The sequence below is a fragment of the Eleginops maclovinus genome, chromosome 2, assembly GCF_036324505.1.
Source record: "Eleginops maclovinus isolate JMC-PN-2008 ecotype Puerto Natales chromosome 2, JC_Emac_rtc_rv5, whole genome shotgun sequence".
Taxonomy (NCBI): Eukaryota; Metazoa; Chordata; class Actinopteri; order Perciformes; family Eleginopidae; genus Eleginops; species Eleginops maclovinus.
In genome coordinates this window covers 10,571,474-10,599,091 of record NC_086350.1, presented here as the reverse complement: position 1 = coordinate 10,599,091, position 27,618 = coordinate 10,571,474, and the positions used below count along the sequence as shown (strand labels likewise).

The window sequence follows — 27,618 nt, the reverse complement described above, 5'->3', positions numbered from 1 at the left end:
TTGTATTGAAATGGAAAGACTGTTCCCAGTACCAACAATTCACTATTCAAACACATGGTATTCATATTGATTCTGTCTATAGTGTCGGTATTAAATACTATCTATATTTATACCTGATATATAATGTATTCAATTGCTTTACTGCTGTTTATAATGTGTATTCCTCCTTGTACTGTTCAAAGTGTAAATACTTAGGTTTGTCTATATCTGACCGATGCACTGTATATACTTTAATATAATAGACATGCATTTCGTTGTCTTAACAACGAAATGTACTCTGTGCAATGACAATAAAGTTGAATCTAATCTAATTGTATGTAATCTAATTAAACACAAATCTACGTAAAAAATAACTAAAAATCAAAACCATATAATGATGAATTTTAATGACATTGATGACATTCAGTTTGCAGAAGTTTGGCAAGTTTTATTGGATAAAGCACTTGGACATTCTTCACACTCTTTTAATTATACAATATATTTAATGGATGATAACATAATTTAAAGGTTATAAGACCATTGATGGTGCTGTTAGAAATTATGACCGACTACTGTTATGTCTGAGGACATTTACAGTAAAAGAAAGAGAAATACCCTCTGAAGAAAATACCAAATGGTACAATTTGTATAATGCAACAACCTCTTCAAAAGCTAAAAGAGACACCAGGACTCAAATATGTGCCGTCATGACAAGGCACTATATGGACCTGCCTGATGACAAGCATTGTCAGAGTGCTAAATATAAAGACATGTGTCTTTACCTATTGAGTCTTGACTATGGTGGTTTTTGGAGAGGAATTGTTTAAAGTTCATAAAAGTATATAAGTCAGATTTTCCTTTCTATTAAACGTTGTCTAGCAAATTGTGTACTTTAACCTTTCGTGTCTTTACATTCAGCGATATTGCAACCACACTTTTCAACTGCAATGTAGGTGTGCAATTCTTTGTGCCCATCAGCGCAGACCATCTTCACATTCTTCTTGCTGGTGGACATTTCTTGACAGCACGAGCATGAATGCATCAAGCGGTTGCTTTCTGCAGAGTACCTGAAAATGAAGATGTTTCAGACAGAATCAGTGTCAGTCAACTGCATTTCAATGTACACAAACAATTCACATGAAGGTCAATTACTTGTCTATACATGTAATACTACCCTCCATATACGGTTGCCACTTTTTCTGCACTGTTAACTTCCCTCTTATTATTTTACCATCTTTACCATTGTGTATAAGTTTATATATTAAGGATATATTTTATGTGGTATTTTGTTTAATTAGCTTATTTATATTCTAGTACTTATTGTGCACTCCTGGGAGTTGAGCGCAACATTTCACATTACATACTTGTATTTATTTGACAAATAAAACATCTTGATTCTTTAAAAAGTGTGTTTATAGTGATTGAGTAGGTACGTATGTTATACTGAATTACTCTCAGGACATTTGTTTTAAATCTCACATTGACTTGGACTCTCCACAGGATCCGGCACAGGCTGTGATTTCCACTGGTACCACTGACTTGCAGTCCTTCTTCTGCAGATAGGTGGTGTTCCTGATCATTGCACAGTTGGTACGAGTCGTCACTGAAAATGACAGGTAAACATGTTTTTCACCAACTGAACCGGACTGTGAGTTTGTTTTCTCTGGCTAAAGAAAGCTTTTATACCGAAGAGAAAAGAAAATATGACATATGAATATTGAGACAACTGATATGAGTTTGTTAAATCAGTGGAGTACCCACTTAATCATTTAAAGACCAAACACAAAACAACAGTAGACATTATTTTATGAATCACTCACCACAGGTCTGCTCGGTACAGCAGCCAACCGTGCGGTTCACCAACTCTTCGCCTTCCTTGCAGACTCTTGTATTTTGAATGGTACATGTGCGCGGCTTGCACTGAACACTCATTGTGTCATTATCACAAGTACATTGTAGACAGTCACTCAGCCAAGTGTCACCAGCCTGTTTGATGGATGGAGTTAGTGTTGTAAAAGTTATAAATACTCAGTGTAAATAATGATAAACTGTCACTAATTGTATCATTCACCTGTTTAGGTTGGCCATCTGGTCCAGTGCAACCTTAAACAATAAAGATAATCAGTTTACCTGAACATTCATTCAAACAGAAAGAAATTGAATTTTCTTGACCAAAGACAGTGCTCTTACAGGCGGAGACACAGACGTCAGAGTTTGAACGGAACAGAGTCAACCCCTCCGGGCAGACACATCCCTCCGACATGTCAGTACAACCAGGGTTCCGTTTGTCATTTTTCCCATTGCATTGTTGAGTATACTTCTTATTGTATCTAAAGTATGAAGACATTGAAGGTGAACAACAAAAATACATGATCTTTTCAGAAATTAATTAAGAAATGATGTGTATAATGTTGTGAAAACTGTATAGATAGCAGTGTCGCTTTGCTACGTTGGTCCAGAGTGAAATATTTCAACAATTATGTGATTGATTGCCAGGAGATTTTGTATAGACATTCATGTACTCCTTAGAAAGAATCGTAATGACTTTGGTGATCCCATGAATGTTTCTCTAGCACCCTCGTCTGTAGTTTAAAAACTATTACTGTGAATGCAGTGACATTTAGTGCATCAGGATGAAATGTACTATCCTCTAACGCCATCATCAAATCAATTTCATTTGTCTAATACTCATGTTTATAACAAATTACAGTGTCATCAGAATGATCTTTACTTTGTGTTTGATGCAAATTAGCACGTAGTGTGCAAACACATTACTGCTTTGCATCAGCATATTTGCATTGTTATTGTGATCATGTTAGCATACCGATAATTGTTACATCACAAGCTGATGACATTATTTGATTCATGATGTTGATAAAAGAACTGAGCAATTACCTTGCATTGCAGGTAGGTTCAAAGGTTTGCGCACAAGGCTGGTAGACCTTATTCCCTGGACACTTATATTCTAAAACCAGAGAAAATATAAATCATTTCTTTTTAAACATTTGGAAGTCTTAATATAACAATGCTAGTCAAATGAAACCCTACCACACTGTCCATTTGTAGCCTCCCTCCAGGATGTGCATACAGATTCTCTAGCACACATCATAGCGTACGTCTCCAAACTGGAACAAACAACTGTGTTGTTCGTCATGCAAGCATCATATTTACAACCCTTATAAAATGGTTGTGGTGGGATTACTTTGTGGCATTTCTCAAACACCCTTAATGCAGAAAACACAAGAAAGTAGATTATTCAGAGTGATACTAAAGAATGAATTGTACTAATCTGTTTTGTTGTTCTGAATTCTTACTTGCTCATCAAAATTTCACAAATATCAGCTTTGCACTCTGTTGGTGTTGGTGTTGTAAGAGGAGGAAGTAGTGTCTCACAATATGGCTTATTCTTATCTGGTACTTTCCACTTTCCCATCTGAGAGCATCCAGGATTAATCTTGCCATTTGGTAATCTGCAGTCATTGCTAGTGATATTGTCACAGGTACCTTGTGAAAGTAAATCATTAACATGACAGATAGTACAAACGATGTCACATTTGCACTATCCAATGGCATCTTTATATTATATCTAACACTGTTTTCACATCAGTAACATTACAGTAACAGTAATTTTGTTTGATCAGCAATTGGATAATCATCTTACCACACTGTCCCTCTGTGTTGTTGTGGAAAAGGGAAAAGGGCAATTCAACACTGAATAAAAGCCCTTGATACATCACAACTGCATCAATTTTTGGGATTTTCATAAGCAGCTTAATTGCTGTAGTTGTTATGACAAAGTCTTCATTCGAGTAGGTTGGGATTACCCGCTTGCCATTGATGTACACCTAAACAATCGTAAGTGAAATCATTTTCATCGTCATAATCACTGCAGATCATTTAAATCAATTCAAAAGTAAAATATGTTTAGGCAGTCAAGACAAACATGGCAAACCTTACCATGTTCACAGTCTTTGGAACTCTCTCCTGTGTGAGAATAACTTCATAGTTTTTGTAATACACAATCAATGATTTAGGACAGGTCACAGATCCAGAGGGATCACAGTTTTCGTTGCTGATACGAATTGTTAAATTGTGTTGAGGAATGATCTCTTTGACAAGGACATATGTGCAGTTTTTCTGGAAGCTGTAATACTGGCCATCAAATGTCTGATAATGAGGATCTCCCCAGCCGACACAAACACCTGCAAAAATGTGATTGAAATAACATTGTGTTGTATAAATACCAACATAAATATATGTGTTTCACTGTGTTGCAGTTTTTTGTTATAAGGCATTCTTTTGAACCTACATTGGCACTCATAGTGGAAACAGCAGCCTTTTTCATCATAAATCTCCACTGGTGGTTTACCATTTTCACATTTGGGCTTGGGCACATGGTTACATATCACATGGTTTGTTGTAACTTTTCCATTGACACAACTGGCTGTGTTGCAGTTGTCAACACGCCAAACTTCACCATCCTGTAAAGAACAACATAGTACTGTTAGTGAACTACGGCCAGTAAAACATGTGACAAAGCACAACATATACCCCTTTAAACTTTGTCATCCATACAACAAGGAAATACTTTTAAGAAGATCAATGTAAATAAAATGAAACAGAAGGCACACAGATGTCATTATCAATCCCACTAATGGATTGATACTCTTCAATTACTGTTACTTAAATGAATTAAAAAAAACATTATTTTAAATATTTTTTTATTTTACACATGTTCATTATCTATTTGTACATATAACTAAATTAAAGTTATTAATTACCTTTCTAGGTGGATTAGAATACCAACAGTTTGGACCATCGACTGTTGTGGTCCCAGGGCTTGTTACGGTGGTGGTAGGAGTTGGTGGAGTAGTGTGGTGACATGGTCTAGCAAGCTTCTCAACATTGCATGTCGAATTACAATATGCAGTGAAACACCAGCCTTCTCCATCGGTCTTATTATACATGAAGCTTCCTACATAAAATTAAAACCATGGCAGTTAGATAAACAGGGTTGTCTTTATAATGCAACATTTGTTAAGTTTAGACCAACCAAATAAACGTTTTCTTGTCGATATTTATAAAGTCGATGTCAGGATCTGTGACCAGCTGCAAGCTTATTCTACAATTTCATTAATAGTTCCTGGATAAAAAGTTCCAATTGCTACACTTCGACAAAAGAGGCCAGCAGAAACGTGTTTGCAACCAACCTTTCCATTTGGGGTAATTTAGTGTGAATGTACCACGACCAACAAATAGTATTAACTACTGCATGAACGAAGATGAAAAGCATCTTTCACAAATAGAATAAAGCCTGTTGTTTGGTAAACTGTACGCACATCTATTTTACCATTTAAAGTTTTGTCGAATATCCAAAAGAATGCAATCCAACTCAGACACTGGTTTACGATATTCAATCTTAAAGAGGATAAATTGTCTTCCAATACCAAGTTGCAATGTAAGGACATGTGTATCAACTACAAAACATTTAATAATAATATGAAATACTTTAATGGCAAAAGCCAAGTACTTACCAGGAGAAAATAAACGATCCACGTACTTGCAAAAACATAACGTTGTTCTGCCATGTGTTGAAGACTGAAGGGTTGAAGGTGTTGGGGTTATAGTTATTGTTGGAGTGGGCTTTTCTGTGGTTTTTGCCAGGGTGGTGGATTCTTTAGTGGTTGTAGTTTTGGTCTGTCTTTCTGTGACAGTGGTTGTTGTGGGTGGTTCTTCTGTTATTGTGGTGGTAGATGTCTCTGTGGCTGTTGTGGTGGGATTTTCAGTGACTGTAGTGGTTGTGGTGGGTTTATCAGTGACTGTAGTGGTTGTGGTGGGTTTATCAGTGACTGTAGTGGTTGTGGTGGGTTTCTCAGTGATTACCGATGTTGCGGTCAGTATTGCTGTTATTGTGCTGGGTGTTTTTGTGATGATTGTTGTGGTGGTTGGTTTCTCTGTGAATGTAACAGCGGTAGTGCTGGGCTTTCCTGTGATTGTTGTAGTAGGTTTTCCTGTTAGAGTGGTTGTGACAATGGTTGTGGGTGTTGTTGAGGGTTCAATTGTGGTTGAAATGTTACACTTGTAAACACAACACCTCACTCGTATTTCATAGTCATAACATTTGGGAACTACACCTTGATCTTTGTTATGACACTTTAGTCCATCTGTTGGGGTGCATGTTACTTTTTGATCTACTTCGTCCAAAGTTAAATCTGGATGATCTTTTGCTCTACATTCTATTTCTAAAGGTTTCCTGCAAACACTCAAATCTAGATCCTTAATTTTTTCAATTTTTTCATAATCTCCAGAATCTTGGGAAAAGTCAGGGTAATTATTGTTGTTCCAATCCGACCACTTACAATCATAGCAGTCATTGATTGTTGTGGTAGACTCCATTAATGTTGTGGACAATGTAGTGCTTGACTTTTCTGTGGCAATGATTGTTGTGGTCAGTTCTGTTATCGGGGTGGGGGATTTTGTGATGATGGTTGGTGTCTCTGAAAATGTGACAGCAGTAGTGCTGGGATTTTCAGCGACTGTAGTGGTTGTGCTGGGTTTTTCAGTGACTGTACTGGTTGTGGTGGGTTTATCAGTGACTGTAGTGGTTGTGGTGGGTTTTTCAGTGATTACCGATGTTGCGGTCAGTATTGCTGTTATTGTGCTGGGTGTTTTTGTGATGATTGTTGTGGTGGTTGGTTTCTCTGTGAATGTAACAGCAGTAGTGCTGGGCTTTCCTGTGATTGTTGTAGTAGGTTTTCCTGTTAGAGTGGTTGTGACAATGGTTGTTGGTGTTGTTGAGGGTTCAATTGTGGTTGAAATGTTACACTTGTAAACACAACACCTCACTCGTATTTCATAGTCATAACATTTGGGAACTACACCTTGATCTTTGTTATGACACTTTAGTCCATCTGTTGGGGTGCATGTTACTTTTTGATCTACTTCGTCCAAAGTTAAATCTGGATGATCTTTTGCTCTACATTCTATTTCTAAAGGTTTCCTGCAAACACTCAAATCTAGATCCTTAATTTTTTCAATTTTTTCATAATCTCCAGAATCTTGGGAAAAGTCAGGGTAATTATTGTTGTTCCAATCCGACCACTTACAATCATAGCAGTCATTGATTGTTGTGGTAGACTCCATTAATGTTGTGGACAATGTAGTGCTTGACTTTTCTGTGGCAATGATTGTTGTGGTCAGTTCTGTTATCGGGGTGGGGGATTTTGTGATGATGGTTGGTGTCTCTGAAAATGTGACAACAGTAGTGCTGGGCTTTTCAGTGACTGTAGTGGTTGTGGTGGGTTTTTCAGTGACTGTAGTGGTTGTGGTGGGTTTTTCAGTGATTACCGGTGTTGCAGTCAGTATTGCTGTTATTGTGGTGCTGGGTGTTTTTGTGATGATTGTTGTGGTGGTTGGTTTCTCTGTGAATGTAACAGCAGTAGTGCTGGGCTTTCCTGTGATTGTTGTAGTAGGTTTTCCTGTTAGAGTGGTTGTGACAATGGTTGTTGGTGTTGTTGAGGGTTCAATTGTGGTTGAAATGTTACACTTGTAAACACAACACCTCACTCGTATTTCATAGTCATAACATTTGGGAACTACACCTTGATCTTTGTTATGACACTTTAGTCCATCTGTTGGGGTGCATGTTACTTTTTGATCTACTTCGTCCAAAGTTAAATCTGGATGATCTTTTGCTCTACATTCTATTTCTAAAGGTTTCCTGCAAACACTCAAATCTAGATCCTTAATTTTTTCAATTTTTTCATAATCTCCAGAATCTTGGGAAAAGTCAGGGTAATTATTGTTGTTCCAATCCGACCACTTACAATCATAGCAGTCATTGATTGTTGTGGTAGACTCCATTAATGTTGTGGACAATGTAGTGCTTGACTTTTCTGTGGCAATGATTGTTGTGGTCAGTTCTGTTATCGGGGTGGGGGATTTTGTGATGATGGTTGGTGTCTCTGAAAATGTGACAACAGTAGTGCTGGGCTTTTCAGTGACTGTAGTGGTTGTGGTGGGTTTTTCAGTGACTGTACTGGTTGTGGTGGGTTTATCAGTGACTGTAGTGGTTGTGGTGGGTTTTTCAGTGATTACCGATGTTGCGGTCAGTATTGCTGTTATTGTGCTGGGTGTTTTTGTGATGATTGTTGTGGTGGTTGGTTTCTCTGTGAATGTAACAGTGGTAGTGCTGGGCTTTCCTGTGATTGTTGTAGTAGGTTCTCCTGTTAGAGTGGTTGTGACAATGGTTGTGGGTGTTGTTGAGGGTTCAATTGTGGTTGAAATGTTACACTTGTAAACACAACACCTCACTCGTATTTCATAGTCATAACATTTGGGAACTACACCTTGATCTTTGTTATGACACTTTAGTCCATCTGTTGGGGTGCATGTTACTTTTTGATCTACTTCGTCCAAAGTTAAATCTGGATGATCTTTTGCTCTACATTCTATTTCTAAAGGTTTCCTGCAAACACTCAAATCTAGATCCTTAATTTTTTCAATTTTTTCATAATCTCCAGAATCTTGGGAAAAGTCAGGGTAATTATTGTTGTTCCAATCCGACCACTTACAATCATAGCAGTCATTGATTGTTGTGGTAGACTCCATTAATGTTGTGGACAATGTAGTGCTTGACTTTTCTGTGGCAATGATTGTTGTGGTCAGTTCTGTTATCGGGGTGGGGGATTTTGTGATGATGGTTGGTGTCTCTGAAAATGTGACAACAGTAGTGCTGGGCTTTTCAGTGACTGTAGTGGTTGTGGTGGGTTTTTCAGTGACTGTACTGGTTGTGGTGGGTTTATCAGTGACTGTAGTGGTTGTGGTGGGTTTTTCAGTGATTACAGATGTTGCGGTCAGTATTGCTGTTATTGTGCTGGGTGTTTTTGTGATGATTGTTGTGGTGGTTGGTTTCTCTGTGAATGTAACAGTGGTAGTGCTGGGCTTTCCTGTGATTGTTGTAGTAGGTTTTCCTGTTAGAGTGGTTGTGACAATGGTTGTTGGTGTTGTTGAGGGTTCAATTGTGGTTGAAATGTTACACTTGTAAACACAACACCTCACTCGTATTTCATAGTCATAACATTTGGGAACTACACCTTGATCTTTGTTATGACACTTTAGTCCATCTGTTGGGGTGCATGTTACTTTTTGATCTACTTCGTCCAAAGTTAAATCTGGATGATCTTTTGCTCTACATTCTATTTCTAAAGGTTTCCTGCAAACACTCAAATCTAGATCCTTAATTTTTTCAATTTTTTCATAATCTCCAGAATCTTGGGAAAAGTCAGGGTAATTATTGTTGTTCCAATCCGACCACTTACAATCATAGCAGTCATTGATTGTTGTGGTAGACTCCATTAATGTTGTGGACAATGTAGTGCTTGACTTTTCTGTGGCAATGATTGTTGTGGTCAGTTCTGTTATCGGGGTGGGGGATTTTGTGATGATGGTTGGTGTCTCTGAAAATGTGACAACAGTAGTGCTGGGCTTTTCAGTGACTGTAGTGGTTGTGGTGGGTTTTTCAGTGACTGTACTGGTTGTGGTGGGTTTATCAGTGACTGTAGTGGTTGTGGTGGGTTTTTCAGTGATTACCGATGTTGCGGTCAGTATTGCTGTTATTGTGCTGGGTGTTTTTGTGATGATTGTTGTGGTGGTTGGTTTCTCTGTGAATGTAACAGCAGTAGTGCTGGGCTTTCCTGTGATTGTTGTAGTAGGTTTTCCTGTTAGAGTGGTTGTGACAATGGTTGTTGGTGTTGTTGAGGGTTCAATTGTGGTTGAAATGTTACACTTGTAAACACAACACCTCACTCGTATTTCATAGTCATAACATTTGGGAACTACACCTTGATCTTTGTTATGACACTTTAGTCCATCTGTTGGGGTGCATGTTACTTTTTGATCTACTTCGTCCAAAGTTAAATCTGGATGATCTTTTGCTCTACATTCTATTTCTAAAGGTTTCCTGCAAACACTCAAATCTAGATCCTTAATTTTTTCAATTTTTTCATAATCTCCAGAATCTTGGGAAAAGTCAGGGTAATTATTGTTGTTCCAATCCGACCACTTACAATCATAGCAGTCATTGATTGTTGTGGTAGACTCCATTAATGTTGTGGACAATGTAGTGCTTGACTTTTCTGTGGCAATGATTGTTGTGGTCAGTTCTGTTATCGGGGTGGGGGATTTTGTGATGATGGTTGGTGTCTCTGAAAATGTGACAGCAGTAGTGCTGGGATTTTCAGCGACTGTAGTGGTTGTGGTCGGTATTTCTGTCGCTGTTGTACTTGTGAACTTTACAATAGGTGCTGTTGCTGAAGAGGTTGTATTGTGTTCTTCAGTGACTATAATAATTGTGGTGGGAATTTCGGTGACAGTACTAGCTTTTGTGCTGGGCTTTTCTGTGGCTGTTGTGGTGGGGTTTTCAGTGACTGTAGTGGTTGTGGTGGGTTTTTCAGTGATTGTACTGGTTGTGGTGGGTTTTTCAGTGACTGTACTGGTTGTGGTGGGTTTATCAGTGACTGTAGTGGTTGTGGTGGGTTTTTCAGTGATTACCGATGTTGCGGTCAGTATTGCTGTTATTGTGCTGGGTGTTTTTGTGATGATTGTTGTGGTGGTTGGTTTCTCTGTGAATGTAACAGCAGTAGTGCTGGGCTTTCCTGTGATTGTTGTAGTAGGTTTTCCTGTTAGAGTGGTTGTGACAATGGTTGTTGGTGTTGTTGAGGGTTCAATTGTGGTTGAAATGTTACACTTGTAAACACAACACCTCACTCGTATTTCATAGTCATAACATTTGGGAACTACACCTTGATCTTTGTTATGACACTTTAGTCCATCTGTTGGGGTGCATGTTACTTTTTGATCTACTTCGTCCAAAGTTAAATCTGGATGATCTTTTGCTCTACATTCTATTTCTAAAGGTTTCCTGCAAACACTCAAATCTAGATCCTTAATTTTTTCAATTTTTTCATAATCTCCAGAATCTTGGGAAAAGTCAGGGTAATTATTGTTGTTCCAATCCGACCACTTACAATCATAGCAGTCATTGATTGTTGTGGTAGACTCCATTAATGTTGTGGACAATGTAGTGCTTGACTTTTCTGTGGCAATGATTGTTGTGGTCAGTTCTGTTATCGGGGTGGGGGATTTTGTGATGATGGTTGGTGTCTCTGAAAATGTGACAACAGTAGTGCTGGGCTTTTCAGTGACTGTAGTGGTTGTGGTGGGTTTTTCAGTGACTGTACTGGTTGTGGTGGGTTTATCAGTGACTGTAGTGGTTGTGGTGGGTTTTTCAGTGATTACCGATGTTGCGGTCAGTATTGCTGTTATTGTGCTGGGTGTTTTTGTGATGATTGTTGTGGTGGTTGGTTTCTCTGTGAATGTAACAGTGGTAGTGCTGGGCTTTCCTGTGATTGTTGTAGTAGGTTCTCCTGTTAGAGTGGTTGTGACAATGGTTGTGGGTGTTGTTGAGGGTTCAATTGTGGTTGAAATGTTACACTTGTAAACACAACACCTCACTCGTATTTCATAGTCATAACATTTGGGAACTACACCTTGATCTTTGTTATGACACTTTAGTCCATCTGTTGGGGTGCATGTTACTTTTTGATCTACTTCGTCCAAAGTTAAATCTGGATGATCTTTTGCTCTACATTCTATTTCTAAAGGTTTCCTGCAAACACTCAAATCTAGATCCTTAATTTTTTCAATTTTTTCATAATCTCCAGAATCTTGGGAAAAGTCAGGGTAATTATTGTTGTTCCAATCCGACCACTTACAATCATAGCAGTCATTGATTGTTGTGGTAGACTCCATTAATGTTGTGGACAATGTAGTGCTTGACTTTTCTGTGGCAATGATTGTTGTGGTCAGTTCTGTTATCGGGGTGGGGGATTTTGTGATGATGGTTGGTGTCTCTGAAAATGTGACAGCAGTAGTGCTGGGCTTTTCAGTGACTGTACTGGTTGTGGTGGGTTTTTCAGTGACTGTACTGGTTGTGGTGGGTTTATCAGTGACTGTAGTGGTTGTGGTGGGTTTTTCAGTGATTACCGATGTTGCGGTCAGTATTGCTGTTATTGTGCTGGGTGTTTTTGTGATGATTGTTGTGGTGGTTGGTTTCTCTGTGAATGTAACAGCAGTAGTGCTGGGCTTTCCTGTGATTGTTGTAGTAGGTTTTCCTGTTAGAGTGGTTGTGACAATGGTTGTTGGTGTTGTTGAGGGTTCAATTGTGGTTGAAATGTTACACTTGTAAACACAACACCTCACTCGTATTTCATAGTCATAACATTTGGGAACTACACCTTGATCTTTGTTATGACACTTTAGTCCATCTGTTGGGGTGCATGTTACTTTTTGATCTACTTCGTCCAAAGTTAAATCTGGATGATCTTTTGCTCTACATTCTATTTCTAAAGGTTTCCTGCAAACACTCAAATCTAGATCCTTAATTTTTTCAATTTTTTCATAATCTCCAGAATCTTGGGAAAAGTCAGGGTAATTATTGTTGTTCCAATCCGACCACTTACAATCATAGCAGTCATTGATTGTTGTGGTAGACTCCATTAATGTTGTGGACAATGTAGTGCTTGACTTTTCTGTGGCAATGATTGTTGTGGTCAGTTCTGTTATCGGGGTGGGGGATTTTGTGATGATGGTTGGTGTCTCTGAAAATGTGACAACAGTAGTGCTGGGCTTTTCAGTGACTGTAGTGGTTGTGGTGGGTTTTTCAGTGACTGTACTGGTTGTGGTGGGTTTATCAGTGACTGTAGTGGTTGTGGTGGGTTTTTCAGTGATTACCGATGTTGCGGTCAGTATTGCTGTTATTGTGCTGGGTGTTTTTGTGATGATTGTTGTGGTGGTTGGTTTCTCTGTGAATGTAACAGTGGTAGTGCTGGGCTTTCCTGTGATTGTTGTAGTAGGTTCTCCTGTTAGAGTGGTTGTGACAATGGTTGTGGGTGTTGTTGAGGGTTCAATTGTGGTTGAAATGTTACACTTGTAAACACAACACCTCACTCGTATTTCATAGTCATAACATTTGGGAACTACACCTTGATCTTTGTTATGACACTTTAGTCCATCTGTTGGGGTGCATGTTACTTTTTGATCTACTTCGTCCAAAGTTAAATCTGGATGATCTTTTGCTCTACATTCTATTTCTAAAGGTTTCCTGCAAACACTCAAATCTAGATCCTTAATTTTTTCAATTTTTTCATAATCTCCAGAATCTTGGGAAAAGTCAGGGTAATTATTGTTGTTCCAATCCGACCACTTACAATCATAGCAGTCATTGATTGTTGTGGTAGACTCCATTAATGTTGTGGACAATGTAGTGCTTGACTTTCTGTGGCAATGATTGTTGTGGTCAGTTCTGTTATCGGGGTGGGGGATTTTGTGATGATGGTTGGTGTCTCTGAAAATGTGACAGCAGTAGTGCTGGGCTTTTCAGTGACTGTACTGGTTGTGGTGGGTTTTTCAGTGACTGTACTGGTTGTGGTGGGTTTATCAGTGACTGTAGTGGTTGTGGTGGTTTTTTCAGTGATTACAGATGTTGCGGTCAGTATTGCTGTTATTGTGCTGGGTGTTTTTGTGATGATTGTTGTGGTGGTTGGTTTCTCTGTGAATGTAACAGTGGTAGTGCTGGGCTTTCCTGTGATTGTTGTAGTAGGTTCTCCTGTTAGAGTGGTTGTGACAATGGTTGTTGGTGTTGTTGAGGGTTCAATTGTGGTTGAAATGTTACACTTGTAAACACAACACCTCACTCGTATTTCATAGTCATAACATTTGGGAACTACACCTTGATCTTTGTTATGACACTTTAGTCCATCTGTTGGGGTGCATGTTACTTTTTGATCTACTTCGTCCAAAGTTAAATCTGGATGATCTTTTGCTCTACATTCTATTTCTAAAGGTTTCCTGCAAACACTCAAATCTAGATCCTTAATTTTTTCAATTTTTTCATAATCTCCAGAATCTTGGGAAAAGTCAGGGTAATTATTGTTGTTCCAATCCGACCACTTACAATCATAGCAGTCATTGATTGTTGTGGTAGACTCCATTAATGTTGTGGACAATGTAGTGCTTGACTTTTCTGTGGCAATGATTGTTGTGGTCAGTTCTGTTATCGGGGTGGGGGATTTTGTGATGATGGTTGGTGTCTCTGAAAATGTGACAACAGTAGTGCTGGGCTTTTCAGTGACTGTAGTGGTTGTGGTGGGTTTTTCAGTGACTGTACTGGTTGTGGTGGGTTTATCAGTGACTGTAGTGGTTGTGGTGGGTTTTTCAGTGATTACCGATGTTGCGGTCAGTATTGCTGTTATTGTGCTGGGTGTTTTTGTGATGATTGTTGTGGTGGTTGGTTTCTCTGTGAATGTAACAGTGGTAGTGCTGGGCTTTCCTGTGATTGTTGTAGTAGGTTCTCCTGTTAGAGTGGTTGTGACAATGGTTGTTGGTGTTGTTGAGGGTTCAATTGTGGTTGAAATGTTACACTTGTAAACACAACACCTCACTCGTATTTCATAGTCATAACATTTGGGAACTACACCTTGATCTTTGTTATGACACTTTAGTCCATCTGTTGGGGTGCATGTTACTTTTTGATCTACTTCGTCCAAAGTTAAATCTGGATGATCTTTTGCTCTACATTCTATTTCTAAAGGTTTCCTGCAAACACTCAAATCTAGATCCTTAATTTTTTCAATTTTTTCATAATCTCCAGAATCTTGGGAAAAACCAGGGTAATTATTGTTGTTCCAATCCGACCACTTACAATCATAGCAGTCATTGGGTGTTGTGGGTGGTTCTTCTGTTATTGTGGTGGTATATGTTTTGGGCAATGTGACAGCAGTAGTGCTGGGCTTTTCTGTGGCTGTTGTGGTGGGATTTTTAGTTACTGTGGATGTCGTGGTTGGTTCTTCTGTTTCTGTGGTGGTTGTGGAGCTGGGCCCTGTGGAGGATAGCACAGTTGTTTGAGACCTTGTTAAAGCCCTTGGTGTAGAGAAGGTCTGAATCGTTGTCACTGCCTCTGTTGCTGTGGTAGCACGTTGCGTGGTTGTTGGTCTTTCAGTGATAGCCAAAAACATAATGATTCATGATTGGATTTTTATCACAAAGTTAACTTTCAACGTGTCAAAATACTTTATTCAACACTTATTTCTCTCAAAAGTGTCTTACCAAAACTGAATGTTGTGGATGGTGTTGTAATGCAAATAGTTATGGTTCTTGTCAAATTTCCTTTCTCTCCACAAACAGCCTTGAGACAGGTTCCATCTCCATCTTGTGTTTCATAGACAGTGTCTCCATACTTGTAAATATGCCCTTCATAGCTACAATTGCAAGCTGCCAAAAACATTTATTAAAGGATTATCATAATCTTTTTTTATTTAATAGATTCATACAATTACATTTTTCATGTTTATTCTGTGATCAATTACAGAAATGGTCATAGCCATACTTACCAAACTTATCATAGTAGCACTTCACCTTTGTTGAAGAACATTTACTGAAAGTTAATAAAAAAAAGATTACAGTTAAAAAAAATAATGCATGAACATATAAGCAACAATTATGATATTGGTGCACAGGTTTTTTTGTGTTTCCCTTCACTACCCTGAGGTTTGGTATCTTGTTAACCTTTGCCCAGCTGGAGGGAATTGTGCTATATGGCATTCATTTAGGGATTGCCAATTGTGTTCCATAAACTTTGGTCAGTTTATTTTAGAGAAGTTACAGTCAAAAATGCCATTTATTTATGCTTTTCTCTTTTAGTCTACATTTTATTGACCAGCCAAAGGAAGATAATGTCGGCAAGAGAGAATAACAATTAAGCCTATATAATGTTTTTTCTTAACTTTACAATAGTGATTCTATTAACAGCCATTTGAAGGAGACTGATGCTATTGTTTAAAGGGTCTGACCAAGGTACTGATTAGATCGCTTCCTTTTAAATCAAAATAAAGGCACATGTGAAGCTGTTTTAACCAACATGAGATTGTTAATGATTTTATGGCAACTTTTAGTGGTGTTTCCTGAAAACAAGAGAGCTATTTGACAGTAATTACCAGGATAATGGTTATTTTGTTATACAAAGGTTAAAGAACTCTTAAGTAACACAATTAACAGATAACACGTGACAGTAGGATCTTGAAGTTATTCAGAAACATGATTGCAACTTCAAATGCATAAATAGGAAAGAACTGCCATTACTGAAATAAAGTAATTTTCATAGTCAATATAGCTAAACAGCATGAATATATAATAACAACTGAAGGGATATCATTAAGTTTTTCATCAATCATTAATCAAATGGAAAGTGACTTACCAGTAATGACAGTTATCTTTTGAAGTCCAAAGCTTCCCTTCTTCATAATGATTCCCTTCGTCATCGTAACAGCCACAGTCCTTCTTTGACACACACTTCATGTCATTTTCTTCAAAATAAGGTCGTTCGGGCGGGCAATTTGGATAGCAGCCTTAAAAAGTTCAATGTTACAGTAAAACATCCTGTACTACCACAGAAAAGGTACATATTTGAACTAGCCTGAACCATGTTTATTATCCGAGTGGTGAAACTGTATGAAAAAGCTAATGGCACAACAGTAAACATAGTTGTGCCTATAATGGGCTCTCCAAGAAACTCTGTATTTATAAACTTAGAGATAAATCCATTTTTACTTTCATTTCTACCTACCTTCTAATGCTGGAATGTGGTTGAAGCATTCTCCGGAGGGATTTCTGCATGTCTTCATACATGGTTTTCCACAAGGCTTATAGTGCCATGCACACTCTCCATCAGGGTTATAATAATCACAGAATATTGCTAATGAAACAAAAGAAAATAGAAAGAAACAAAGTACAAGGAAAGATTACTATATAGTGAATAACATCTTCACATTTTTATGAGAATCTGGCTATATTTGTAAATTCAACAATTTAAATGACAAAGGGGATGCTGACAAAAGGTGAATATGATCATGCAGTATATTTGTCTGCTTATCGTCTCACAGCAATTCAAATAAAACACTTACGGCAGATTGTGGGAGTTCTCCATCTCACACAAGCTCCGGCCTCATTACAGGCTGCTGCGTAGGCTGCGACAGCCGAGCAGAAACACTCACAATCTCCTCCTGTGTTGCAGGAACACGTGTCTTTCACACAGGCTTCATAATGGTTTTTTGGATCCACCTTTTAAACAAAGCAATTGTAAATGTAAGTACACGCTACCTACCTATCTATCTATCTATCTATCTATCTATCTATCTATCTATCTATCTATCTATCTATCTATCTATCTATCTATCTATCTATCTATCTATCTATCTAAACAGTTACTTGACAGTTCTCTTACCTTCGAATGGCAACTAGCAAATACGTTAGTGTTGATAATGTCACAGTGTTTTGATGCCCATGCCTTCCTGTATGAGTAAAGACTGCAGGGATCTTTTGCTGCGTCTGCATTAGGACAGTTAAGTGACACTTTCCAGCTGTTTCCGAACTCAAGGGCGTCAACCACAACTTCTTTGTTTCTGGTGGTAAAATCGTTCTTGATATTTCCATCGTAATTCCCGCACAAACCACAGACTTTTCCCTGGAATGAAGTGAGATATAGTTAATTTATATTGTTACAGGGGGCATTCTTATTATCATTTAGCCAAACACCCTTATCACCCACCTTGAAATTTGACTTGAGTTTGATCATGAGTGTTGTCCTCTTATTCCACATAAGAACAAGTCCATTCTTTGCCTCTATGACAAGATATATTCCCATAGTGTGGACCTTATAGGGTATGTCCTCCCCCTTGCTTTGTTTGATAACTCTGACACGTTCCTCTGAAAGAACAATTTCGTTGTTCTAAAAAGCAAAAGAACAAACTCATTTGAAATACTTCAATGTCATTTGCAGCCTTTAAAAAATACATTACAAATGTAATAATAATGAAATATAGTACCCCTAAGTAAAGCTTGATAGCAGTGGAGCAGGTGGTTCCACTCCCACCGCATGGGATGCTCTCTGTTAGGACCTTAAAGGTGCCATTCATGTCTTCTCCACAGTAATCCTGCAAGATATTGATGATTATATTACAAGACTGACTTTCGAGAAACTAACAAGACTGAATATAGGTCAGAACCATACCTGACTGAAGACGTAGCTACAGTCCCCATTAAAGGAGAATTTCTTCTCATCAAAAGTGATGTAATTGCTTTCTCCATATATGGTGCAGAATCCACCACACTCATGATCTGTACATTTCCATTTTCTGCTTTTGCAAGTGCTATAGGTAGATGAAGTTATTTTAAGTTATATATCCGCAAACACATTTTAAGACATGGCCATGCCAGATATATATCGTACACCACTAAGAAAACAATAACAGTGAATTGACACTACGCTATTTTAGTATGAAAAGAATGAAAGGACTCACCAGGTATTGCAGTTTACAGTGACACTCTCTCCAGATTTAAAGGATTCTCCATTATATGTGCAGGGACAGTCATTCTCCTTTATGCAGCCTCCCTTACCATCCAACACCAGGCCAGCTGGGCATACACAGCCTGACATACAATGTGCACTGGCCTATACAGTGTAACAGCAAAGTGTTTAACATGTCATCCTGCTGCTTTAGGACATACTTATAGAACATTTGGTAACACTTTCAAAGACACGCATGTCTATACGGCATTTGATATCATACTGAGTGCAGTACAATCTGACTTTGGCATTGAATACTTATTTAAGTAAGCGAAAATATTGGAAATATGCATCATGATATGTTACAATAGCCATCGCATATTAAAAAGCATTTTATAAAGTCAAATTCTGTGAAAATTACTTCATAATTGCTGGTCACTCACTGGATTTACTTGATGTTGATATCATAAACTATCATATTGTATTCTAATTCAGATAGTTTGAATCCAGCATCACATGCAGCGAATGATCATATCATAATCGTGTACAACCTTATACAGATGAAGATAAAAGCATGTTTTTGATGTTTGTTAGAAAGTATTCCTTTTTAGAAAATGCGGTATCATACATGAGAGCAGTTCTCTATCAGTCTTTATTACTGGCTAAGGATAAGGTAGTTATAATGTCCTGAGGAACCCAGGACTCTGTAAAAGGATTTTTCTCTCTAACATTGATTGACCAGAAATGATGAAGTATTATGATACTTGACACTGTTATCCATTAAAAAATGCTTAATAATGTGTTACGATTACTAATCATGTTTATACATATTTATAAGTGCTTATGAGACTATGAATATACAGTGCAAAAAACCCTGACCCATTAAAAGTATTTATAAAAATGTGTTATAGAGATGGTAGTCATAGAATATTCAACACCAGTTATGAACCAGTATCTTAATCTTACACATATCTCTGTATCCAGTGTCTGGCAGCTCTTTTGACAGTCGGATCCCTTCTCTCCTGGCTGTGAGCTGGAGCAGTTGAAGTAAACCATTGGCTTTTTGCATGCTGATGACAATGACAGTGTGTTAGAAATGACAATACTGAAGGCTTGGTGTAGCTCATACTGTGCTTTGCAACAGAAGGAATACCAAGACGAGTGATGGTACCTACATTCTTCTATGTGTCTTCCTTTACAATTCAGTATTCCACTGTGGCACGAGCTGAAATTTAGAGAACACACAAAGTTAATACTTATTCGTTTTTGGTCAATTTCTTGTTAATGGAGGAACAGGGGTTTAGGACAGTGGTCCCAAACATGTCTGGCCTTTAGTTTTCTTTTGTCCAAATCAAGGTCTACACACTTTGGCTAACTTGGTTGTTTGCAGAGCTAATGACTATTTAGCACATACTGAGCTGAGGTCAAGGGTTTGGACTTAGTGGTAAAACTAAAGCCTTGAGAAAAGAAAACACATAGCCAAGAGGTCGAACCAGATGTCTACTGAACCAATACAATTAAGGAAAACAATTACAAATACAACTTAAACACTGATTAAATATAAAGGACTGCAATAAGTGCAATTATGACTTAAAAACCAACAACATTAGATCCAATATATCAGCAATTAGAACCGATGTAGGATCAAATAAACTGTCTTTACAGCAAAACATGTGAATATTCATAATATTTAGAAGAATAAAGCATTAGCTTCATTAAAAAACGTTGCTATAATCTAGATATCCAGCTAGGGCTGTTACAAGCAGTACTTTACTGCATACAAGACACTGATGATTATTGTTCACTTTCAGTCAAATCAAGTGTTATACATGCCTTGTAGCAACTGTTTTTATCTTTGCAATAAGCACTGGAGATCCTACAGGGACTCATATGATGTTCAAGCAATCTACTTGTGGGAAACTGCACTTCAAGCTTGGTATCCCCTCCTTAAGGGTGCCATAGAATGCATCTATCTGGTATTTTAAATTGTTTTAAATCGCCTACAAAGAAGGTATAAAACTTTGATAGATCCAAAAAATGTCCAGACGCAGTTTAACAGGCCCATTTACAAACCTATGATTTGGTCCTAGAATGAAACAAGCTGAATTGCCTTATTTGGGGGCTCATTTAAATAATTATGACAAGCTCTGCTCTGATTGGCTGGTTTACAAGGAGCAACCCATGGCTGCCTCAGTGTTGGCTGTGCTGTGCAGGTTCATGTTCTTATTGGCTGGGCTTGAACGTGGGCGGGTGTATGCAAATGTTGGGGCTGGACTACCGTGTGTTACCGTGTGACGTAACATACGGAAGTCCAGCCCGTTTTACCCCTGTGATATGCATATTCATGATTTGCACATGAAGGAGGAAAAAAATGGTCTTTGAGGTTCACTGTATGTCAGTTCAATGCACTGAACTCTCATTATTCAATTATGCCAAGGTAAACACAGTTTTCCATTCTATGGCAGCTTTAAGAGGAGCCCTAATGGCTAATGGTGGTGAGACCTTTGTTGCAGTACATTACTCGATCCCTCTCACTTCTTAAACTCTTTCTTTTCACTACCATCAGCATTCTTAAAACAATAAAATAACCCTAACCCAATCACACAAAAAGACTGTTCTGCTGGAATGTTAATGGATGTATTGAAATCCTCACCAGGTTTGTCCATTGACTGTTATGGATTGCTTTGGGTGCACCAGCATGTCTCCCACCTGGCAGTAGCATTGTGAGGCTGGCACACACTGATCTTTGTCATTCAGGAAAGTTCCTTCGGCACAGCCACAGCCATCCATTGGGGTAAACTCAATGTCACATGTTAAGTCTGGCTGACTAAGTGAGCGGCAGGTGCGACCACAGCTTGTCATTTGGTAGTCATACACAAAAGTAGCAGGGCAGACAGTTGTGTAGTTCTCTTTCAAAAGGAAACAGGTTCACTTGTTTAAATATTGTAAATGATTAAGGACTTTATTTATTTTACATTTGACAGTTACGGTTTAACTTACTGCACATGGTGTTCCTCCATCCATGCAACAGGATGCCTTCAGCAGCACATGCATGGACATAAGAGGATATAGCTGCACACATGAACTCCTCACTTTTTTGACCGGCACAGGTGTCATAAATGCAAGACTGCAGGGAGAAATGTTATGTATGTATAAAAACACAATTACATACACACATAGATTAGACTGCAAACTAAAACAAACTCTACTTACATCCTGATAGTCTTCTGGGTTTATTTCAGAATGACACTTTGCAAAAATCCCTCTTGGGTCTGACAGCATCCCACACCAGTGCTTGGCATAATTCTCTATGAACACAAATAAACATAGTTCTTTGTGTATGTTGTGAAAATTATATTTAAATATAAAGAACTATGTCTTTGACCTACCTTTGTATATACCCGAAGTGCAGGGGTCCTTAATTTTGTTTGCAACATCATGGCAGCTTATTTTAGTCTTCAATGTGTTGACAAATGTCACTGCTGTTCCCTCAATCAATCCATTTGTGGTTCTGAAGTCATCAGCTTCAACATCATTAAAATCTCCACAAAGACCTGCAAAAGATCATGATTCCTTAATACTTAAGAAAAAAACTCACAGCAAAATGTGGGTGTTTTACACTATAACGTAAAGAAGTATAACAAACCCATGAGTTGTCCCTTCTTTTGAACACTGGCTTTGATGTAGACCTGCATTATGGGTGTCAACTGAATCTCAATATCAAACCCGTAATTGGTGTGGATTACAATGTAGAATGTCGATGGGCTGAAGACTGTTATGTCATCTGCGGGAGGAAAACACGTTTTTCATAATTAATGACTGTTTTGTTTATTTGAGCAAACTCAATAATATGTAATTATAAAAAAACTGAAACGTTGACTTTAATTAAATGTATTATGTCAACACATTTCACTAAACTACATCAGGTTAGGTGAAAGCAATATTGAAATTGAACCTATTAAAGTATTAAAGTGATTGGTTTCAACTCACCTAATACAGTTATGTGAAATCTATTGACGTAATACACTTAATTAAAGTCAATGTTTCAGGTTTTTCGGTGTATGATTTTATTGGAAGATAACTTAAACAAAAAACCAACAACTCACCCATGAAAATAGGCAGCGGAGTCCTCAGTTTGTTATACATAACATGCCCGTTAGCTTGCACTACAAACTTCTGCAGTGGGAAAAAAATACAATCTTTCAAAAACTACAGGGTTAATATAAGATTTATTAACAGATAAGAAATGGAAAAGGTCCTACAAATAGTGTTTTATTTATTAAGAGAAAACCATAACACATTGTACCATGTTATGAGGCAGGGTCAGGGTAACTGCACCCAAGCAAGTAGATTCTTCTGATATTTCACATTTGACCAGGTCACCAATCACACTGAAATTCCCATTAGTTTCCTGAAGTCAAGAAGATAAAAATACACATTGTTTCAATTGGTTTGCTTGTTTACAATGATTGCAATTGTTTACATTTTAATATGAATGCCTCACCTTGGAGAGAACATAAGAGCAGTCTCCATGGAAAGTATACATTTTATCATCATAGGTGGAGATGTGGGAGCCCCCCAGCACGGAGCAGATACCCGGGCAGTCCATATCCATACATTTCCACTGAGCCTGGTTACAGGTGCTGCAAACAGAGTTACACTCAATTCAAGAAATCAGCTTAAATACAAATGTTTTGAAAGTTATAAATAGTTGAAAAGTGAAATATTACCATTTGTGACATGCCCTTGAGTATGATTCTCCTGGTTTGTATGACTTGCCATCATGTGTGCAGGAGCATTTGTCAAAAGCAACACACCCACTTTGATTTATGTCGTCAAATACAGTCCCTAAAGAAAAACATAAGGACATTATTAGTCAGTTCTGTGATGTACACTGCAAACCCCATTTAGAATTTGTATGCAATATTTCAATCCAGAATTTAAACGTGTTAGTTATTTCATTGTTTTTTACAATGGATATTTTCTTTCCTACCCTCAATACACTCTCTGATTTATGCAGTCAACTCTAGCACCGATGATACATTTACACGTGACACACCTCGTCCCTCTTACAACCAACCAAGCACAGTCACCTAAACTGCCTGACCTGCCTGCCTCTGCCTCTCTAATGCTGCTGCTTCTGCTGCTGCTCAATTGCCCCACCACCACCCCAGCTTCCACCTGTAGGCTCTGGTATAGTTATCTAATCATCACTCAAGGTTCTATCTAAATCTGTGGAGTGATGAGGCCGAGCTTGGAAGCCAAATGCAAACTACATGCTGCTTCCAATAAACATATCAAAGAAACACGTGAGTTGTCTGACTGAACTGTGTAAACAAAGGCAAAACCCAATAAAGGCAGTTTTCATGGTAAAAAACAACAAAAACAGTAAATCAACATGAACTGCGTTGAATCCACCATGAAGCATTGTTTGTGGCCTGACAAGTTTCAGCATTTATTTTAATGGCAATTTAAGGCCTACCTAGGGACAAGAGTGTATGAAAAATGTATGTATACTGCACAGTTTTATACGACATGTAATTGAAGCTATGTCCAGTGAAGTTTCTCAACTAAAATTTTTTTAAAACAGTCACACAGCAGGGACGAGAAAATAGGAAGATAAAAAACTGAAATAAACAAAGGCTGTTAACAAAAATGTAGAGGAGAGAGTTAACTGAGGCTGAAAGCTACAGACTGGACTACAAACACCAACTGTGCTGTTTTTAAAACCAGGAACTCACCAGATGGACAGAAGCATCCGTCTATGCAGTGATCCTCACACACTTGGCTTCTCTGGGGGTTGCTGCAGGTGTCAGTACAAGGACTACCACATTCTTGATACTCCATGTTGAAAGGGCATGATTTTGCTATAAAAAATATATAAATTAGAAACAGTGATTTTGAAACAAATACAGAAAATCATCTCAATGCTTTGATTGTTCTTACCACACAGTTCTGCAGTCTTCCATTTGTGTGGTTTCCCGCCTGCATGAGCGCACTGACGGGAGTACTCTGATATGGTCGAACACAAGCATGTAGTAGTGCTGTTACATCTACACAGGTCCTTCACACAGGCTCCGATGAAAGAGTCCATATCAATCAGGTTACGACAGCTGAGGAATGCAGGGCCTGACAGCAAGTTCGAACAGAGGTCTGTCTGGGGGTCAAAGTATATGTTGTTTTTAAATTGTTCCTACATTTCATTTAATAGTAATAGTAAGAAGAAGAAGAAGAAGATGAAGAAGAAGAAGAAGAAGAAGAAGAAGAAGAAGAAGAAGAAGAAGAAGAAGAAGAAGAAGAAGAAGAAGAAGAAGAAGAAGAAGAAGAAGAAGAAGAAGAAGAATTGCAACATCTTTAAACAAAGGTAAATACACAATAAAAAGACGTTAGATGATATTAGTGAAAGGTAAAAAGAGAGCAAACAAAATAATGAGTTGACATACTTGATTTTCACAGGTCCGTTTGTCTTGAGGGGAGCTTCTTTCACATTCTTCGGTAGGACCATTGTTTTTCCAGGTCTCCTCATAATAATCAAGGCTTACAGATTGCCCTGTTTCAAGGGGAAAATGTTTTTTTATTAACAAATCTAAAGATTTGGTGCGGATTGGTTTCATTTTACTATTTAGTATTTACCTTCTTTAAAAAACTCATCATAGACCTGGACTCCGTTGTAGTCACCACACAGGCCACAAGTCTGGTTCTTGAATTTTTTATCAAGCTCAACCTAAAAAACAGTTGAAATTAAAAATGAATAATAATTATTTTGAGAACAGTTTTTATTGTTCAATTTTTCTGAAATAACTTCCTGTGACTTACTTTGGATTCATTATTTATGTCTATTTAATCAATTCAGTAATCCCTCAAATAGCATTTAAACTAACTATAGTGTGAATGCTTTCAGTTAAATATCCCAGTTCCAGTTATCAAAATATATTTCAAAATCTATATGATGTATAATTTATGCATGATAAATGCACTTACCCAGAGTGCGTCTTCTTCATTCCACATGATGACCACGCCCAACTTTGACTCGATTTTGACATAGGAGACAATTCTTTCAACTGTAATGCCAAACTTGCTGAAGGGTACAGTGACACTAGGGGGGTGAAAAATAAGGCATCACGGTTAGATGATCACTGCAGTTAGTACATCAGCTGGTATTGAAAAACAGTTTTGACAACAGACTCACTGTTCCTTATTGACTTTTATGGAGGTTTTGTCTAATTCCACATCAACCCCGTCCAGTCTCAGGGTGACCCTCTTTATGGTGGGGACCCCATTTGTCTCCTGCCGTTGGAACTGAATGTTAAATCTTTCGAAGCTTGCCTTACACTCGGACGCAAGGAGGTAGTTGCAAGGTGAGGGAAGCTGGAAGAAATCTCCATCGAACGTCTTGAAATGATAGTTTCCCCATGTACTGCAGATCTGATCATTGTGAGCTGGTCTCAATTCTAGTTTATGGAGAGGGACAAATAACATACAATTTAGTAGAAACTGAAAATGATGCTTGTTTTGTTATCTTTCATCTTCAAACAAAAAAGACAAATTACCTGTAATTACTGGCATTTGGTGCATGGTCTGAACTATGACTGAGAAAAATGACAGATGATCAATATTTTCAGAAAGAAACGCTGTTGATATTTGTATTATACAGTCTGCATTTTCAGACAAACATAAAGAAAACATCCCAAAAACACATTTAGGGGTTCATTTTACCACACTTTGCCCATTCGCATCTCACTTTTTTTAAAGTCAGTATAAAAAAATCCCTCATTTACATATTTAACACAATATAGCAACAATTCAATAAACAAAAAATAAAGGATAAAGAATAACACAAAATATATAAAGATAGACATATTAATGCAGGTAGTCAGCTTGTGATGTTTAAAGCTGATTTATATGAATGGAATGTTATTAAATAATACAATATGCTCTATACAGCTGTTACCCCAATCCCTTTAATCACATCTTTTCCCAGGATAGGCTTTTTTCTTGAAAATAAAGTACAAGGCAATAAGGTTAGATTTAATATATGCTGCTCTATTTGTTTGAGTTGAGAGTACATACCGGTGCTGGAGGCTGGTGGCAAAAGGCAGAGAGTGAGCCATGGTATCACCCATTCAAGATGAATCCTGGCTGCTCTCATGATCTTCATCCTTGTCCTGACGGGGATGGTGGAACCAAATGATCCCACTCGAAAAAGAAATCATGTAATATAGTTCATAGGTGTTTGCAGTTAAGGAGGGGTATAATAGGCATTTTGGGTGTCAGCCAAAAGTGTGGTTATTGTCTCCGGTAAGGATCACACCCATGAAGAGCTTATCACAACATGTCATCCTCATTTGTCTCTGTCATAAAGTAGCAAATCAGTCACTCTAAGTTTGGATAGTTTTTTGTTGAATTTTGATCTTTGGTAAATGTTAACATAGATCCTATAAATAAGAACTATATTGTATTGTATCAACTGACATATAGTTAGCCGGTGATATACTGCAATGTACACTTTTTATTCATGTCCTGTTTCCTTTTAGAATTAGGTGTACTTTTCTCACTGATCCATGGCATTTGAGCAGTGGGTTGTGCCTCCCTATCTGTTAAGTACATTTTAACAATTCACTTCACATTCACCTTATTCTATGATCAAACATTGTGCAAAGACTGAAAGACCTTTTAAATGGGTACTGACAGTATAGCATGTCCCTTTTCTAAAAGCTGATGTAGCCCCTCTCTCTTTTGTAGAATAAATAACTGAAACCACGCACATTTACGGAGGTGTGGGTAGGTAAAGTAATGACACTTAAGAAAATAAGGTAGTGGTTTATTTTTAAACTCCTGTTCCTATTAATTTACTATGGATGTTGAAATGTTTAATACAGACAACCTTTTTTTCAATGAAAATGTATAAACGTTTAGTCCCACAAAGAAGAAAAATAGCTCTGCTGACGGAGCTTCAAAAGCTGAAGGTACAAACCTGCGAAAAATGATTAATAGCGTGTTCTTACAATTAACAGTAAATATCATGCACAAAGAGGAGAGTGAGCACTTAAGATATAAACAGAGTTGCATTTTCGATCTAAAATAATTGATAGACGAACTCTATATTGACATTTTTTTGTTCTAGCTGCATTAATGTACATAGCATACATTTGTCTTTTGTGTTTTACAAATTGTGTAAATGACAAAGATACAGAAGTAGAAAGATTTTTCAGGCAAATACCTGTTATTTTCCAGTTGAT

The 27,618-nt window shown here is 37.8% G+C and overlaps 2 protein-coding genes across 2 annotated transcripts; both read right to left on the bottom strand.

The window, feature by feature from the left end:
- Positions 1 to 369: 369 nt before the first annotated feature.
- On the bottom strand, positions 370 to 13,284 carry LOC134877019 (mucin-2-like). Its single transcript, XM_063902361.1, has 13 exons — positions 5,514 to 13,284; positions 4,761 to 4,954; positions 4,289 to 4,460; positions 3,937 to 4,181; positions 3,641 to 3,824; positions 3,294 to 3,483; positions 3,028 to 3,203; positions 2,875 to 2,944; positions 2,170 to 2,309; positions 2,051 to 2,082; positions 1,800 to 1,965; positions 1,459 to 1,582; positions 370 to 1,046 (listed from the first exon to the last, which is right to left on the bottom strand). Exons 1-13 carry the CDS (start codon positions 13,282 to 13,284, stop codon positions 872 to 874), a joined length of 9,639 nt encoding a protein of 3,212 aa, XP_063758431.1. The 3' UTR covers positions 370 to 871.
- LOC134877025 (mucin-5AC-like) lies at positions 13,284 to 26,567 on the bottom strand. The gene is made up of 30 exons (XM_063902371.1): positions 26,450 to 26,567; positions 25,930 to 25,968; positions 25,569 to 25,830; positions 25,361 to 25,475; positions 25,013 to 25,103; positions 24,823 to 24,929; positions 24,326 to 24,536; positions 24,121 to 24,246; positions 23,110 to 23,227; positions 22,884 to 23,022; positions 22,686 to 22,790; positions 22,486 to 22,555; positions 22,026 to 22,163; positions 21,769 to 21,933; positions 21,593 to 21,687; positions 21,380 to 21,506; positions 21,033 to 21,288; positions 19,555 to 19,604; positions 19,346 to 19,449; positions 18,393 to 18,544; positions 18,104 to 18,242; positions 17,919 to 18,026; positions 17,642 to 17,821; positions 17,318 to 17,557; positions 16,998 to 17,154; positions 16,661 to 16,789; positions 16,292 to 16,442; positions 15,429 to 15,472; positions 15,145 to 15,309; positions 13,284 to 14,917 (listed from the first exon to the last, which is right to left on the bottom strand). The coding sequence occupies exons 1-30, from the start codon at positions 26,535 to 26,537 to the stop codon at positions 13,284 to 13,286; spliced, it is 5,505 nt and encodes a 1,834-aa protein (XP_063758441.1). The 5' UTR covers positions 26,538 to 26,567.
- Between the last annotated feature and the right edge of the window lie 1,051 nt (positions 26,568 to 27,618).